The sequence below is a fragment of the Nannobrachium achirus genome, assembly GCF_963921795.1.
Source record: "Nannobrachium achirus genome assembly, chromosome: 9".
Lineage (NCBI taxonomy): Eukaryota > Metazoa > Chordata > Actinopteri > Myctophiformes > Myctophidae > Nannobrachium > Nannobrachium achirus.
The window spans coordinates 27,685,521-27,701,638 of record NC_137818.1 but is presented as its reverse complement, the minus strand read 5'-3'; the positions used below and the strand labels follow the sequence as shown (position 1 = coordinate 27,701,638).

Below are 16,118 nucleotides of genomic sequence, written 5' to 3'. Positions count from 1 at the left end.
AAATCTGTAGGAGCAGTGTCCAAAAATGTGTTTGAAAAAATGGGCCTGATGGTGGCGCTATATGGGACAGATCCATGTTGATGACATGAGTGTAGACATACTGTGTACCGGTTTGCATGATTTTAGGGCAAAAGCTGTAGGAGCAGTGTCCAAAAATGTGTTTGAAAAAATGGGCCTGATGGTGGCGCTATATGGGACAGATTCATGTTGACGGCTCTCTTGGCGCCGCCGAGGCGGGTGCGTGGGTACCGGCCCCGGCTCTCCCGGTCGATCCTAGCCCGAGTTACGGCATTTTATGTGCGCTGCAGTGGCAGGGGTCCTCCACTAGGGGTGCGACCACTTTTGCATCCATTCTGGAGCACCAGGAGTCGGTGGTCCCTGGGAATTCCCCGTGAACAGCCCCGTTTGGGTGGTCATTGGTCATTTTAGCACTTTTTGGCGGCGGCGACAGGGGGTCCCTGGGGGTCCCTGGAGCTCCGGGGGTCCCGGGAGGGGTGGAGGTTGTGGATTGGCAGGCAAGGAGTGTGTGTGCAAAGTTTGGCATGGATTGGGGCAACGGTGGCGGAGATATGACTTGGGGAAAAGTGTGACGTGACGGGCAGACTGACAGACTGACAGACTGACAGACAGCCTGTCGAGGTTTTGGTAGTAACTGCGACCTGACGGTCGCAATAAATAATTAAATTATTATATGTATGAATAATGGATGTGTTAGATTCAGGTGTTAATAAAGTTGACTGCTGTCAATGCTTGCACATTGACACACCTACAGTACATCTAACATACCAACTATTCATTGTATTAACTGCAGCTGTGATGCACAATGTACTACCAGTAAGACTCCCTAATCGGGAGATAAGCGACCGTTGGTCGCTTATCTCCTGTCACACTGCTGACATCAGTATGACATCACACCGTACACAAATGACCCTTATATAAGACCGCCATTATCTACCGACAGATTAGTAACAAGATGTCAAAATCATTGAAGGTTTACCCTACTAACCAACTGTTTACCATAGCAACCATGTTTTTTACCTTAGCAACCAACTGTTTACCCTAGCAACCAACTGTTTACCACAGCAACCATGTTTTTTTTACCCTAGCAACCAACTGTTTACCCTAGCAACCAATTGTTTACCATAACAACTAAATCGACCAAGGGTTTCATTCCACTTAACTCTTTGAGTGCCACCCTAGTCACCACTAGAGGGCGCCCAGTGGCCATAGAAAATCCCATAGAGATATGCTGGTATATGCAGAAGCCCTGCAGCCATGACTTGCCTGAACACTTTCCTTTGTGCATGTACAGGAAGAGGATGAAGTTAGCTTGAAGTTAGCTATTGGCTACCAAGCATTTTAGAAGCCTTATTTTCGTCAACTTAGCCATGATTAAACCTTGCACACCTCATGCATGGGAAAAAAACAGAGAAGAATGAGCTCTAAAAAATCCAATGCAATCCTGGATTGCATTGGAGTGGATTTGTGCAGTTTGTTCGCAGCTTTCAAACAAAAAAATCCGATTGGAAATCCGTTCAGGCATTCTTGAGATAATCGCCATTATGTTTTACATGTTATGTAAACAAACATGGCTGCCCTGTATGTTAGATGGGGTTGTATGGGGGTGGAACATGCAAAATCGCGATTGAAATCATGTTCACTAGATTTGATGGGGTCCAAAAAAAAAAAAAAAAAAAAAATCAATTTTTTTTTTTTTTTTTTTTTAAAGCCGAACTAGTTCGGGATCGGCACTCTGCGATACGCTAATAAAGCCGAACTAGTTCGGGATTGGCACTCAATGAGTTAAGTTGACAATTAAGAAGAAGACCATCAGAAAAGATTTCTATTAGGAAAAATAGTTTTCAGGCCTTGGAACAATCAAAGCCAATTCTTTTAAATAGAGTTAAACTAATCGCATAGAAGACCCTAAATAAGATATTCCTTGCATTTTCCATTTACGCAGCCCCCTGAAGCAGAACTAATCACATATTAGAGAAACAGACCTATGAAGATCTGATGCTCAGTTAGAGGAAAGTAACTTTTTCTTCCAAACAGACATGCATGAGCACACAGATATGCTCGTAGACGCACACACACACACTCACATTCCTAGATAAAACATTAAAGGGTTTTGTACAAATCTGTGATGGGAGATGTCTATTACTTTTCAATGGGTTATGCCTGTAATTATGAGAAAATGGGAGCAGAAATATGGACAAATTAAAAAGATTAGTATGGAGTGGCCCCATCTGTGTCTTACAGTACTTGCATTGAAGCCTGTAGTATCAATGATGAATGTGTATATGCGTACGTTGTATGCCAAATTCTGAAGTACTGTAAGCTGCTATTTGAGTTCTGACTTTTTAGGCAGATGGAAAACTTTTCTTTATTCACTTTTATTTCCCGAGAGTGAATGAGGAAAAGTTTTCCGTCTGCCTAAAAGACCTTACTCCGAATAAGTGGTTAAATATGGATGGATGGATGCAACAATCTTCTTTTGAATAAAGACAGAAAGCACCTTAAATAACCTTCCTTGAATTAAAGGGCGTAGTGTGTTCTTATTTACAGTATTTGGGTATGTGGGTCCTGGATGTTCTGTGCAGTTGGATTTATTCATCCGCCTTGATTCCTGGATTCCATGCAAAGACTGGAACGAATACATTATTTCTGTGAAAAGGATACATCTATAATGCATCTTACTGAATAGAATAGTTATTCACTTCCACTGTGTTCATAATACAGTCCAGAACAATAGAATAATAACACAACAACAACAGTGATAATAATAAGCATAGGATCTATATAATGTCTTACATGCATAACCTCTGGTGTAGAAAAAGCTCATATGGGGATATTGAAATTGGTTTAAAAAGAATTGTCACCCTCAACAGGACTCTCTCTCTCTAATGGAGGCCATTTCTCCACGAATAGTACACAGTAAAATCCTGAGTGTTAATTCAACTCCGAGAGAGTACAAATGGAACCAAATGGGCCGGTATCTGTGCCCACTCCTGCAGAGAAAGATATTACCAGATAGTTTCCTGTGGATTAATCAAAGGTTTAACAGAGGCCCCGGCAGCGTCCACACAAACCTGTTGTAGTCAGATGATCTGGGAAGATGTTAATGATCTGGCTAATGAATGTTGTCTCTGTCGGACAGAAACCTTCTCATTTCATCATTCTGTGTTTTTGTTTTGCGGAAACGAATTCCCGATTTTATACTTCACCATACAGTGTCATGCACAATTTATTCACTAGAGGTTCAGGCCCATATATGGGCAGTTGGATCGATGATTCTGGACTACATATCCGAATGACTCGACGGCAGACAACAAACTCCCTCGAGTGAAGTGTGTCGGAAGGTCCCAGATATATGGACATGACCAGATATGGGCAACGCCGTCGAATCTGTCTGTGGCCCTGGAGGCCTGGACAACCGGGTCTCCATAGATGCCTATACAGCTGGGAGTTTGTTTATGGTTATGTCTGAGTCATAGTGACATGCCTATATAGTATCGGTTTTGTTTATAGTTATGTCTGAGTCATAGTGACTAACCTACTGTATGATCGTATCGGGTTTGTTTAGGGTTATGGTAGGCTCAGAGTCATAGTGACATGCCTATATGGGCGCATCTGGTTTGCAACAAGACAAGTTGTTATACAGTAGATCTGATATTTTTGCAATTTGAGCGGTGCTAACCGCTCCTACATCTGGCTTTCTGTGTATGTATGTGTGTATGAGAACGGAATGTCCGCATGAGCACGGAACACGGACAGAACGGCCTATACAAGGAGATACAGTACGCACGTGTGTCGTGTTTTGAATATCTTTGAAACATTTAGAAATTGTTAACCTAATGACGAATGTGGTTAAGTCTGTCTGAGAGTTTTATAAATATTTAATCATTGAATAGTATTAATACGAGCTTGTGACTATTACTACTAAGTTGTATCCACTGGAACACAGGTTATTTTTTTCCCATTTCCTTAAAAATAACCGGTTTGGACATAAATGGTTTCAGCTTGACAGCAACGAAATGGATTTGTGAAATCACACGGGGGCTCTCCAATGAATCATAAAAAAAAATAAAAAATAAAAAAAGCTTTCAATTACGTTGTATGTAATTATGTATTGTCCTGCCGGACGCAATCTTACATTATCCCAGCAAAGGCTGCAAGGAAGACGTATTTATCAAGCCGACACACATCTCACCCAATTTGTACGCAGAAGATGTCAGTTCTGAGCACCTTCTCCCTCCTCCCAATAGTCGAATTCGGTTGATTATGCTATTGTATGACAGGCGCATATTCAGCCGCACCATCTCAGACAGCTCCGAGAGACACAGCAGGTGGGGGGGCATAGTATTCAAGGATTGTTGCCTTGTTGTATTTTCTTTCTCCCAGCAGGTTGTCAACGAGTAATCGGCCTCCATACAAATGATGTTTCAATCTCAGAGTCATTTAATTGTTGCCGGGCCGTGTGCAATGGATGAAACACAGAAAGTGATAACAATACATAGCTCCAATTAAATTCACTCATGTGTGACTTATACTTCAGGAATTACTTTCTGCTCCAGCCAGAGGTGCTCAGGATTTTACAGCATTTATATATGTGTACAGAAAATGATTGCTTTGTGAAGTTATACAAAGGTGATGCATCACGTCCATTTCAAGAATGGCCTACGTGATTCTATTCTACACCTCAGATGTGAAATGACCAAAGACAATATGAACTCTTCATCAATTATTCTAGCTCTGCTGTTAGACATGTAGACATGACCTGTGTGCATATGACTTAGTGAAGCGTGAATTGATTGCTTTGCCTTTATTGCTTTTGTATTGCGGTAAACAGACCTGGACAACTTCAAGACACAGAGAAGGAGTCCAGTGAGGGTCCGTGAGGGTCAAGGAGTGGTCCTACTGTGCGGCCCACCACCCCATTCTGGAGGTAAGAACGTCTCTTGTGAGCCTCTCTGTTCATTTGCTTTCTTTGGCATTTAAGAGCACAGAAGTACAGTAAGTAATGAGAAATAACACGCCGATGAAGAGTGGAACAGCTAGTGCTCAACCACACTGTAAATTGAAATGTCGACACGGCACACAATCATGCCGTTTCATTCTTCGCCCACTCTGTATTTAGCTTCAGCAAACAGGAGACACACCCCGCCCCCGTCCCCAGTCCTCCTCAGAACTCCCGGCCACTTGTTTTTGTTTGTTAAGGTCAGTGGAGTGAGTCATTTTACATTGGGACGCCCAGGCCTGTCACTCTGATTTTCAATCGGGGTACAAAGAGAGGCTTTGGCATGCAGACTGGAGAGCCTGGGGGCCTGCCAGGCTGAGTAATGGACCCCCTCTCTGAAGGTGTATTGTTTGCTTTCACATCATCCCTCTGCATTCATGACATTATCGATGGGAGTTAGTGTCCGCCGCCATTAACTCCCTGCACGGGGGTCTGGAAATGGGCTTTTCACTCATCCATGCTGCAGCGCTAAATGTTAGTTTTTAAATCTACTGTGGAAATGTAATGAGTTTAAGTGAATGCACATATGCTTTATGAAATGGATTCACTTCAAATTGTTTTGTCTTTGCCTGGATGCCTGGAAAGTAGGGGGTGATTAGTTTGCTATATTGAGTGATCAGATGTTGTAAAAAGAATTGCAACTGTGTTATTGGTTGGTAGAGTAACTGACTACGTATTTCAGCTATAAGAACTAGTGGATATTGAAGACTAAACAAATATTTGATGACAATCAACAGTGACTAACATTTAGGCAAAAATGTTTGTTTATTAATGAGAGGAAGGGAACAGTGGGAGAGTTTATATTTTCTTCACACATTATATGTAAGGGTATTCATAATATTCATAGTGCTCCAGTACATGAGGTTATTAGGAGACATCTCACCTCATGTAAACAAAAAAAAAGTAGCTGGAATAATGGTCCTCATTTTTATCGTTGGCAGTTCAGTTTGGTATCAGCCATCCCTGTGCAATGTCCAAATGCCAACACATACTCCAGCCAGTTAAAAAGCAATGGCAGCAGTGTCACAATATGGCAGAAATGTCATGGCAGCAGCGAGCCCATCGTGCCCCCAAGTTCTGTCCAGATTCCTTCCTATTTCTGGATGCACTCTTCTGTTCTGGAACAGACCTGGCTGAGGTGTGTAATTTTTAGTTGGCTGGTAGGATTTCTTCCCTAGCTGAAACAAGGGCACTAGACAAAGAGCAAGACACCCTCCCTGAACAGCAACTCTAGTTGTGCTACCCAGCACTGGAATATGGGCAGAGAAATGAGTCAGTATTGATTGGCTTCTCCTTGGATGGATTACATGTGCCACTCCCTCCTAGGCATCTTGCATCTCTTCCCTCAAACACAATATGCAGCATGTTTGGCAGCCAGTCAGACATAATCCGTGACTACTAGACCAATATACATTTTCGTGAAAACGGTTTGTTGTGGTTGTGGCATATAGCACCTTCTGTATGTGTAGCCCAATTATTGTCGCTACCCCCATACTGTAAGTGCTCTCTCTTTCACTCACTCACTCTGTCTTTCTCTCCATTTCGTGTTCTGACCATAACCCACACTCACTCGCGTACGAGTGCACAGGCGTCACTAGCTAAATAGTTTCTCATACAAACAGGGTGAGGTGCGATGTATGAGTTGATATTGAGTTAAGGTGATGTTAAAGCTATACTGTGTAAGTTGCTAAACCAGTGGTCAGTAGCGGTATTGCTTTTTTCGGCCGTTTTTCGCCCGGAGTCGTCGACGATACGAATCCGTGGAGGGGTAGAACCATGGTAGAACGTAATTTTCTGGCCAGGATTTGGGGATTAAGAGGTTAAGAATCCTTCACCATGGTAAACACTGTAGCTGAGGGAAGCTACTCTGCAGATACACCTGTGATTGGCCGGTAGTGTACCATGTGTTTATGATCCGCGATATGATTGGCCAACGTATACACAACGTATACAGATGATGCAGATGACGCCATTTTGCCGCGAAATTCTCCCCCCCTCACGGCTCATAGAAAACATATAAAGAGAAGGCTTTAGAAGCTGAAATTAACGGAGTGGGGGTTCTAAAACTTTAGCGATTTAACAGTTAGGACAATTTTAAGATTTGTTTTATAAAAAAAGTTACATGGTATAACTTTAAGGTTAGGTATCTGCATAATTTTGGTGAGGTTAAGGTTGCAAAAGTGTAAGGAAGACGTTGAACACAAGGAAAAACAAGGAAAACTCCCTATCACAGCGACTACCAGCCAAACACAATCACTTGCCAGAATGAAGGTGCAGAAAGGTATTGTTCACTAAAGGCACTGCTCCGCGCTTCTTCTGTAGTGATGCTTTTGCACCTCATATGTAGCAATTAATCAGTAATCACTGTAGTGTAACTTTGAAACTCAGGTCTAATTAATCCAAAACAAATCCATAATTTTGCGGGATTTCCTCATTCAAGGTAACTGAAGCGAAAGGTGGCCAATCTTAAAAGCGCTCCATGGGGCCACACGTGCATACAAGATTCAGCCGCAAGTGTCATTACGCAATTATGCTGTAAGCACCAGTCCAATTCAAGCACTGTCTATAATAACTGGCCTTGCATGCTAACATTAAGCACTTAAGTGTTTTAAGCACTTAAGCATTTAAGTCATCTAACTCTGCCACTGGCTTCCCTTTCTCATTCATGATTGTCCAATTTCCGCACGTAGCCTAATTGAAAGAAAGGTTTGAGCACATCCCCTCTACTTCAGTGTGATGGAGTAAGCCTTGGATTATATTTTCAGTCAAAATATTATCAACTTGCCAATGGTCCAGTCCCTTAATTGGCTCAAATAAAAAACATTTTGTTTACGACACCGGAATGATGAATTTTCAAGCTTTTGCTACATACAGTAACGCTGCGGCACCAGCTCCACAAACTCCTCAACGACGACCAGAGTTGAATCAGCACCAATGATTCCCAATTGAGCTTTGTCAGTCATGTCAGTCAGTAATAAATAAGGCAATACATGACTTCACTTTGTCTTTTACTTGACTGTAAATATCTCCTGCAAGGTCCCAATGAGGTCTTAAGTGCAGTGCTGGCATGCAAGGGTGAGATGACATAAGTGGGGCCCTCGCACTACAATAGGTGCCTGCACACACAGCAGGTGTTCACTTGCCGCCTCAATTGTTTTTGATGTATGGCAGTTTTGCCGGTATAATGACAAGGAGAGAGAGAGTGGAGAGACGTGAAAAAAATAAATTATATATATATATATATATATATATATATATATATATATACCGGTATATACACACACATCTGGGAAGAATTGGAGCCCTTCATGGCCCTGTAGTTATCAGCACCACGGCACAACCCCTTATATATGACATTATTCTGTTGATACAGGCTTTGAGCTGAAGGAAAGAAAGATAGGCTAGAGAAGATGGTCCTAACGCATCCATTTGGTTCCATTTGTACACTGTCAGACTCAGAGGGGAGACCTTGAAACGTTTAAGAAGCACTGCTTCAAACATTTACATTGTAAGTTATAATGTTGCTCAGATGACCTGTTCAGGCAATAAAGAGGCTGCCGGTACAGGTTGTTCCAGAAAGTAGATTAAGCATCCGTGATGATATGAATTGCATTGCATTGCATGTACTGTACTCCTATAAGGGCAGCAGGGAGTGCTGTCCATAAGGAATAGGACGAAGGCCCCACGTAGGCCCCACCCTACGTTCTCCCGGTGGGGGCTCCTCGCTGGCAGTTGAGTAGCAACAGCAGTGACAACACAGAAATGTGTGTGTGGAGGAATTCATTGGAATGACGACTATATTCGGGAGAAAAAGGGTGAAAAAAATAATTGGCGACTCTAAATATTAAAAATCAAACCCAGTTCAAAGTGAGCGGTGGTACGTTTGAAAACATTTGAAATGGGACATTATGCGTAATGTAATAGTGCTTTTACTGGTATTAGAGTATTTCTACATTTTGGTATTGATACTTTTACTGAAGTTAAACATTTGAATACTTCTTCCACCACTGCTAGTGAATACAACAGAATAAGTTCCAATTCTTCAATCACCAACATTAGGAGCAGATAATGGAACAAAAAGTAAAAGGTTAGAGTGGACAGTGTCCAGACAATATTCCTATAATAATGATAAGAAATCATTTAAGTGAAAAGTACTGCGACCAGAAATAGAAAAGCCTAATGTTTTTTCCCCTTCAGGAAAATGACATAAAATCATTGCAAAGTGTTCATCTCTGCTTTGTGTCTCAGCGTGATCCAATATCTGTGGTTCTGCCTATCTTCTCTTTCCCTAAACCCAAATAACAGCTTTGCAAAGCACAAATCAGAAAACATTGCCAGTCAAACATCATGTGGAGGAAGACGACATGTGTCAACCAAAGGTGAATATTGGCAAGGAATAGAGAGCGTGTGCACGTGTGAGAGAGCTAGACAGAGGCAGACACATAAATACAGCTTGGTATTGAGTTAAGCTATTTGTATGGTACTACTACAGTAGGCCCAGAAAACCAGGAGAACCAGGAGATGATAAATCATATGATAGAATCAGATAGGGTGGATCAAAGTGTTTCCCTTGCATCAAAGTTTGCAGAGTGTTACACCAATGCTACAGATATATGTCTAGTTGCTTCTGCTCCTAAAAAATGTGTCATCAAGAAGCCTTTGAGATTCACCTGACATAATCATGTGAGTCAGATATACATATAGCGCATCGCTGTCTTCCTCCCACTCGTGATATGTTTCTCTTCCAATTGCACCAGTGTCTTTTGTTCTTGCATGGGAGATGAGACATCTTTTTTTAAATGTATATTGACAGATGGTAAAAACAGCAGGAGTCTCTATTGTCTTTGTCTATTGTCACCAATAATACCCATAGTGGGGCAAATAACTTTTGCGTTCTTTCAAATTAAGGATTAAAAATTAAACATCTTTCTTTATAAACCTTTTTTCGTAACATCCAGGACGTTTGATGTTGGACTTTTCTTAAGAGCTCAAGCAGGTTTTCTTAAGTTGTCACTGAAATGCATAATTGACAGCATCACACTTCAAAGTTATTTTCAAAAATGTATCCCTCAATCATTTTGGGGGATACAATGGATACAATGGATTCAATTTTTGGGTATATCTCCGGCTCAATGTCCTTAGAGAGATGCAAAAAGAGCAATTCAAGGATTCATGTTCATCTCCTCTACTTTGTTACCAAATTGCAGGCCATTTTATTTTTTGTCTCAGATCCCACTGTCATAACAGATCTCAGTGTGACAGTGATCATTTGGGACAGTGCTATGAGAAGGATTGATGTCAGTAACCTAAAGAATTACAGTGCACCAAGCTCTCATCTGTCAGATCAATTCTGGGGGGGAAAAGTACCCGTCTTAAAAAGATCTTAGCTGGGAACTGCTTGCGATTTTGCTTTCATCACTTAATTAAAGAAGGAGAAACACTCACTGACTAAATATGTATTGTCAGACTTGTCATTGCACATGCAAATTATATCCTAAAAGGAAAACATGAGAAATATAATCAAACCTTAAACGTTTCTTCATCAGTTCTTAGAGTGAACAATGTGGCTGAAATACTATATTAGTTCAACAAATACGACAAAATAAAAATAAATCCTGTGAAACGATGTCAAAGGGCTAATAAATATATGCATTAGGGTGATTTAGCCATGTCTCTTGGCAATGTTCAACTTAAAATAATGAACATTTGTTTGACTGCTGTCCTTGATCATATTCATTTAATCTGACACTTAGTTCTCTTTCATGCCATTTTACTCATATCAAAGCTATTACTACAGATGCAACCAGAGCCAATTTGTGTTGACCTCTAATGTGCGGAAGTGCTTTTATTTACGCAAACAGCCCATTCATCTCCATGTGTTACAATGGATCATTGCCGTTCTCTGGAGACTCTGCACAGGGCCTGTAATGATCCATTCTCCAGTCAGGTTTTCAGCAGCTGTCATCGTACATTATGCCTATTGATGGGGATGCTGAGACGGCTGATATGTGCTAACGATGAATCATCTCCCATTTTCTGGAACCTTTGCTCAAAGGCAGGTCTGACCATTTCTGCCATGGTAACGATGCATCTCATTCCACTTTCAGTCACACATTCTCACATGCTTGCAATGCACACACAACAAAATGTGCAAGTGCCAGCGACCACTCAGACATGCAGATGAATGTGCACACATTATGTGTATACTGTACAATAAATGCACATGCGCATGCACGCGTGCACGCATACACAAATACGCATGTGCACTCAGTCTTATTAAGGTCACATGCATTTCCCATTAGACACTCCTACCTACTTAAAGGACAACTTTAGTTTTTTGGAGCTGTGTGAAGCACAGGCTCCCTATACGTGGCTGTGTGGGTCTGTGTGTCTGTCTGTCTGTCTGTGTGTCTGTGTGTGTGTATGTAGCCTGAACTTCCTAAACTTCGGCACGCTACTAGTCCCACAGTTTTGCCACCACACACTCGCGCCATATGTCAAATCGACCGGCTTACTCGGGAATCGTGGGCTAGTAACTTGCTAAGAGAAAGGTTCAATAGTTTAATTGATATTAATTTATTAGTGAATTAATTTTCCCCATTGACTTATAATGGGAATCGCAAAAACTCACATTCAATTATTTGTCTCTCGCAAACCATAGGGGCTAGAGTTTCAAGACCTGGAGAGGAGGTTCATAATGATTTCAAGGATTAAATAAAAAATAATTGTGTCATTTGGCCGCATGGTGGCGCCATAACACCCCACTTTACGTTTTGGCCTGTAACTCTTGAACCGTAGGTCGGAAAATTAAAAATATTTTTTCCCTGGATTCCTTGGGTCATGACGCATCTCCCCATATAGGCCACGCCCATTTGCGCCATGATAGATTTTCCGCCATCTTGAATTTTCTCCAAAACACACTTTTTGCTCCTTTTCCTACATATTTTCTTCAAATGTCACAAAAATCGGTACACATGATCCACACACACACACACACACACACACACACACACACACACACACACACACACACACACACACACACACACACACACACACACACACACACACACACACACACACACACACACACACACACACACAGCTCCACTTCACACGGGTGTGATTTTTACAACAAGGGTTCATATTTTAGATTGTAATTAAAGAATATAAAAGATGAGTGTTAAAATTATTTCATTTACTTCTTTCTATTGTTTTAGAGATTCTTATTTCAGTGGTTGGGGGCATGCGTACAAGTGGCTAAATATGTCATTTTACACAGAATAAGCCCATTCCCAAGATACAACGCAACCTTTCATGGTTGGATGTGACTTATGGAGGCTAGAAATGTTACTGTAAATAACAATAAAGAAACTGCTGGCTTATTGTGTCTAAAAAGACATATTTATCCACTTGTATGCATGCCCCACATTTTAGTACGGTAAATGCGATAAAACAATAGAACGAAGCAAATGAAAACATTTTAACACTCACTTTTTCTTTTCTCTAATTACAATCTAAAATATGAACCCTTGTTGTAAAAAAACAAAGTTGTCCTTAAAACTCTACTGTAAGCTACAGTATATATTTTGTTGATCAGTGTACCCTGGGGGTCCTCTCCCCTATTTTCCCTCTACACAAAATCTCGTTGCCGAAAATAGACGATCTACGAGCTCACAACACGTTACATTGCGGCACGTTGAGAGCTTGCAGCAGCTGTTTTTCGCCAAATGTTTGTCTATTTTGACATGCCCAGAAGAGGGACGCTAGCCTTTCATGTGTTTAAGGATATTACTGAGCACTGAGCGAAGTTGATGTACCACGCTGGCCTGTTCAGAGGCATCCATCCACTGCACTTCTTGGAACAGTGTGAAAATAACCATCTGAGGTACAGCAAGGAGCCAGCCCAAGCGAAACATCAGTAAAATCTTAAAATCAATTCCAAAACCTGTAGCGAGTAGCCTCGGTGAAACAGGTAATATCATCCAATGATTCGGTTTAGTATAAAAATGCAACAGGATTCTGAGTGATGCAGAGCTGTGCCACAGCTTGTTGAGAAAGAAGAACAGGGTATTACAAGACACCACTGATGTAATCTTAGAAATAATTTTAAGATTGCAAAAAAGAAAAAAATAATATATAACACTGCTTGTTGGTGTGTAGCTTGAGGTTTAGAAATACATCAAAGATTATTCATAACTTCTTAGCTTGCTCAAGTTAAAGTTGAACACACTAGTTGCCACACTAACATTTCATTAGGAACCAAATGAACCCTTATGGGTCTGTAACTCAGAGGGTGTACATTCTTCTTCTTTGAGTGCTATTGGGAATGTAAACAACCGCCATTATCCTCCGAGGAAACAAGTCGGGATAAAACATTGAATTACTGCGTCACTTGGAACTATAAATACAAGATTTATGAAGAAAAAAGTGCCTTTGGAGCGGTGAAAATTAGCGCTTTAGCAGGACTAATATTTAGCCCCGTTTTTGCTGTGGAGAGGGCTCGCGTTGAGTCCCGCGATCTTTGGACAGGGGCGATAACAGAAATCCATCACAGCAGGTATGTACACTCATGGTAAACGGCAGATTAAGGTGGGGACGTGGGGTTATGTTTTATTCTGGAATTTTCCTTTAATATTAACGTTTTCGGGGAAGGTAGGGTGTAAATCAGAGTAAAGCAGACTCTTGGGCCAGTTAGGGCCTGAGATTGATCAGAAATCTCCATATATGGACATAAAAGGGATTTTGTTTCTGGGAATGACCATATATGGACTTTTTATTTTATTTTATCCTTTATTAATAATAATATGTATCCATAATACAATATATTCTATGCCCTTACATGGAGATCCCTATCTGAACCAGCCACACAAATATGGGCCATGCCTTTGCCATCTGGCCAGTGATATATATCAGTGACATCAGGGATCTTCATCATAAAAGGTATACCCATATATGGACTTTTACATAGATGATGTCACCTGTGATATCACCTGTGATGTTACAGTGACAAGGGAACCAACCCATAGACTGTAAAAATGTGTACTGACTGACTGGCTGACTGACTGACAGACAGACACAGTATGGATATCCAGGGATTGATCTTTGATGAGGTGATGTCACGTGATGTCCTGTACTGACACAAACGGAGACAAGCTGCAACATTTCTCATGGTATACTGCGACCTATAACTAGTAAGACACCTCAGGGTGACATGCAACCTCGCCCGTGCCAATTCTTGGCCATCTGGCCAGTGATGTATATGGGACCAGTTACTCATATATGGAGACCCCTGCATGATAGTCAACAATGTTATGTCAAAACATGCCCAAATAAGTGCTTTGTCATACAAGACTGTCGTGCAAAACTAGTGAAAATAGCTTATACAAAAGCACACAACACCTCGCATCGCATTGCAACATGTATTTTAAACATAGTTTTTCACAGCGGTTTTGGACATACAGTACAAGGTTTCCACCAGACAACAATGAAATGCTCTTCTAGATGGCTCGGGGTGCCACACTGTAGAAAATGCAATTAAAGACATGTGCTCTGACTCTCTCTGGCTTTACACAAAGGACACAGCATCCCAAAAACCCACAAATGCCCGATAACATTACAATTTACTAGCACAGTGCCTGTTCAAAATGTGCCTGTTCAGAACGAGCCAATAGCTTGGCCTCTGATATTGCTTGCTTGCAGCGTTCTTGAGAATTGCTCACTCGATCGACTTCACACTCAACACTGCACTCCCTTGGGTCCTCAGCAATATACAGACCAAGTCGATCGGATGAGCAGTTCTCAAGATATGTGATGGATAGACAGATACATACATTCCTTGAATTTATACATGTAGATACACAAAACAACAACATTTAGTGTAGTTTATGAATTAATGCGTAGATAGATTTTGATTTAAGCTAACTTACAGATTCAGCATAGGTGTGACCATGCAGCAGTAAAAGCAGATGCTCAAAAATGACGGCAAACGATCTTGAAGAGCCTGTGCCCTGTACAGTAATGTATGCATTACACCGGTGTGAGAAGGCTGCGAATATGGTGCTCAGGCAAATTGCGACACACTCCACTATACCATGATGGTGTTTTTACGCCCTTGTAAGGTGAAAAAAAGACTTACATTTGAATCGAGACTCACCTTGTGGGAATGGTGAGAAACATGGCATAATGAAATATGTTAAGAGACGTGCATGGATTAAGAATAAACTGTGATGCACCATATGACATCATTCAGTCAACAACACAACACTAACTTACATAACATTACGCCTCGTCACCCCCTCAAAGGATGTCAATATCTAATACATAATTCAAGAGGCCATTATTTCATTTTAACGACGTCTCAGCCCTCAAGAAGGCAGCAGCAGGAAGTAGTTTGCTGTGGGGTAAAAAAAATCCCCACTTCTAGAAGGATCCTTTATTATCAAGAATAGTTGCATAATGAAGCAGGATAATGAAACAAATTTTGCAGACTTATTATTTTCTTATATATTTTGTTATACAAATACACTAAATGTACCAAAGGAAAGAAAAAAATAAATGCATATACCAACAAAATGGAATAATGCTGCTAGTAACAATTTTGGCTTGTAAAAATAAAACAAAACCTATTAAAGCTAAAATGAAGAGCTGTGTGTTAGAGTGTGTGTGTGTGTGTGTGTGTGTGTGTGTGTGTGTGTGTGTGTGTGTGTGTGTGTGTGTGTGTGTGTGTGTGTGTGTGTGTGTGTGTGTGTGTCTCACACACACATGCATAGATAACAGTATGACCAAAACATGTTTTCAAGTCATGGATTTTAAGGGAATCACAATGGCTTTCTTCTAGAGTGCTGTGCTGAATGTGCATTAGGTGCCTGTGTGTCATTCCTCACTCTGAGTGGGTCTCTATGACTATGTTCAGAACAGATTCTAATGCACATGACCTCTTTTGACTAATGGAAGCAGGCCTTTTAGATTTACTCAAGGCTGAAATCACTTGTTCCCTCTCCCTGAAGCAAATCCAGCCCAGACAGAGGCCACTAGCTTGCTGGTAACTGCACACATACTGTAGCTTGGAGGCCCTTTTTTATTATTTTCATATAAT

The 16,118-nt window shown here is 41.1% G+C and overlaps 1 protein-coding gene across 1 annotated transcript in view; it reads left to right on the top strand.

Annotated features, from left to right (window-relative positions):
• cntn3a.1 (contactin 3a, tandem duplicate 1) overlaps window positions 1-16,118 on the top strand; it is a gene marked incomplete at both ends in the record, with an annotated part of 119,490 nt that overhangs the window by 23,330 nt on the left and 80,042 nt on the right. Inside the window, one exon of the mRNA XM_080732658.1 lies at window positions 4,853-4,948. Within this exon, the coding sequence (XP_080588784.1) occupies window positions 4,853-4,948 (96 nt within the window). The remainder of the gene's footprint in view (window positions 1-4,852; window positions 4,949-16,118) is intronic.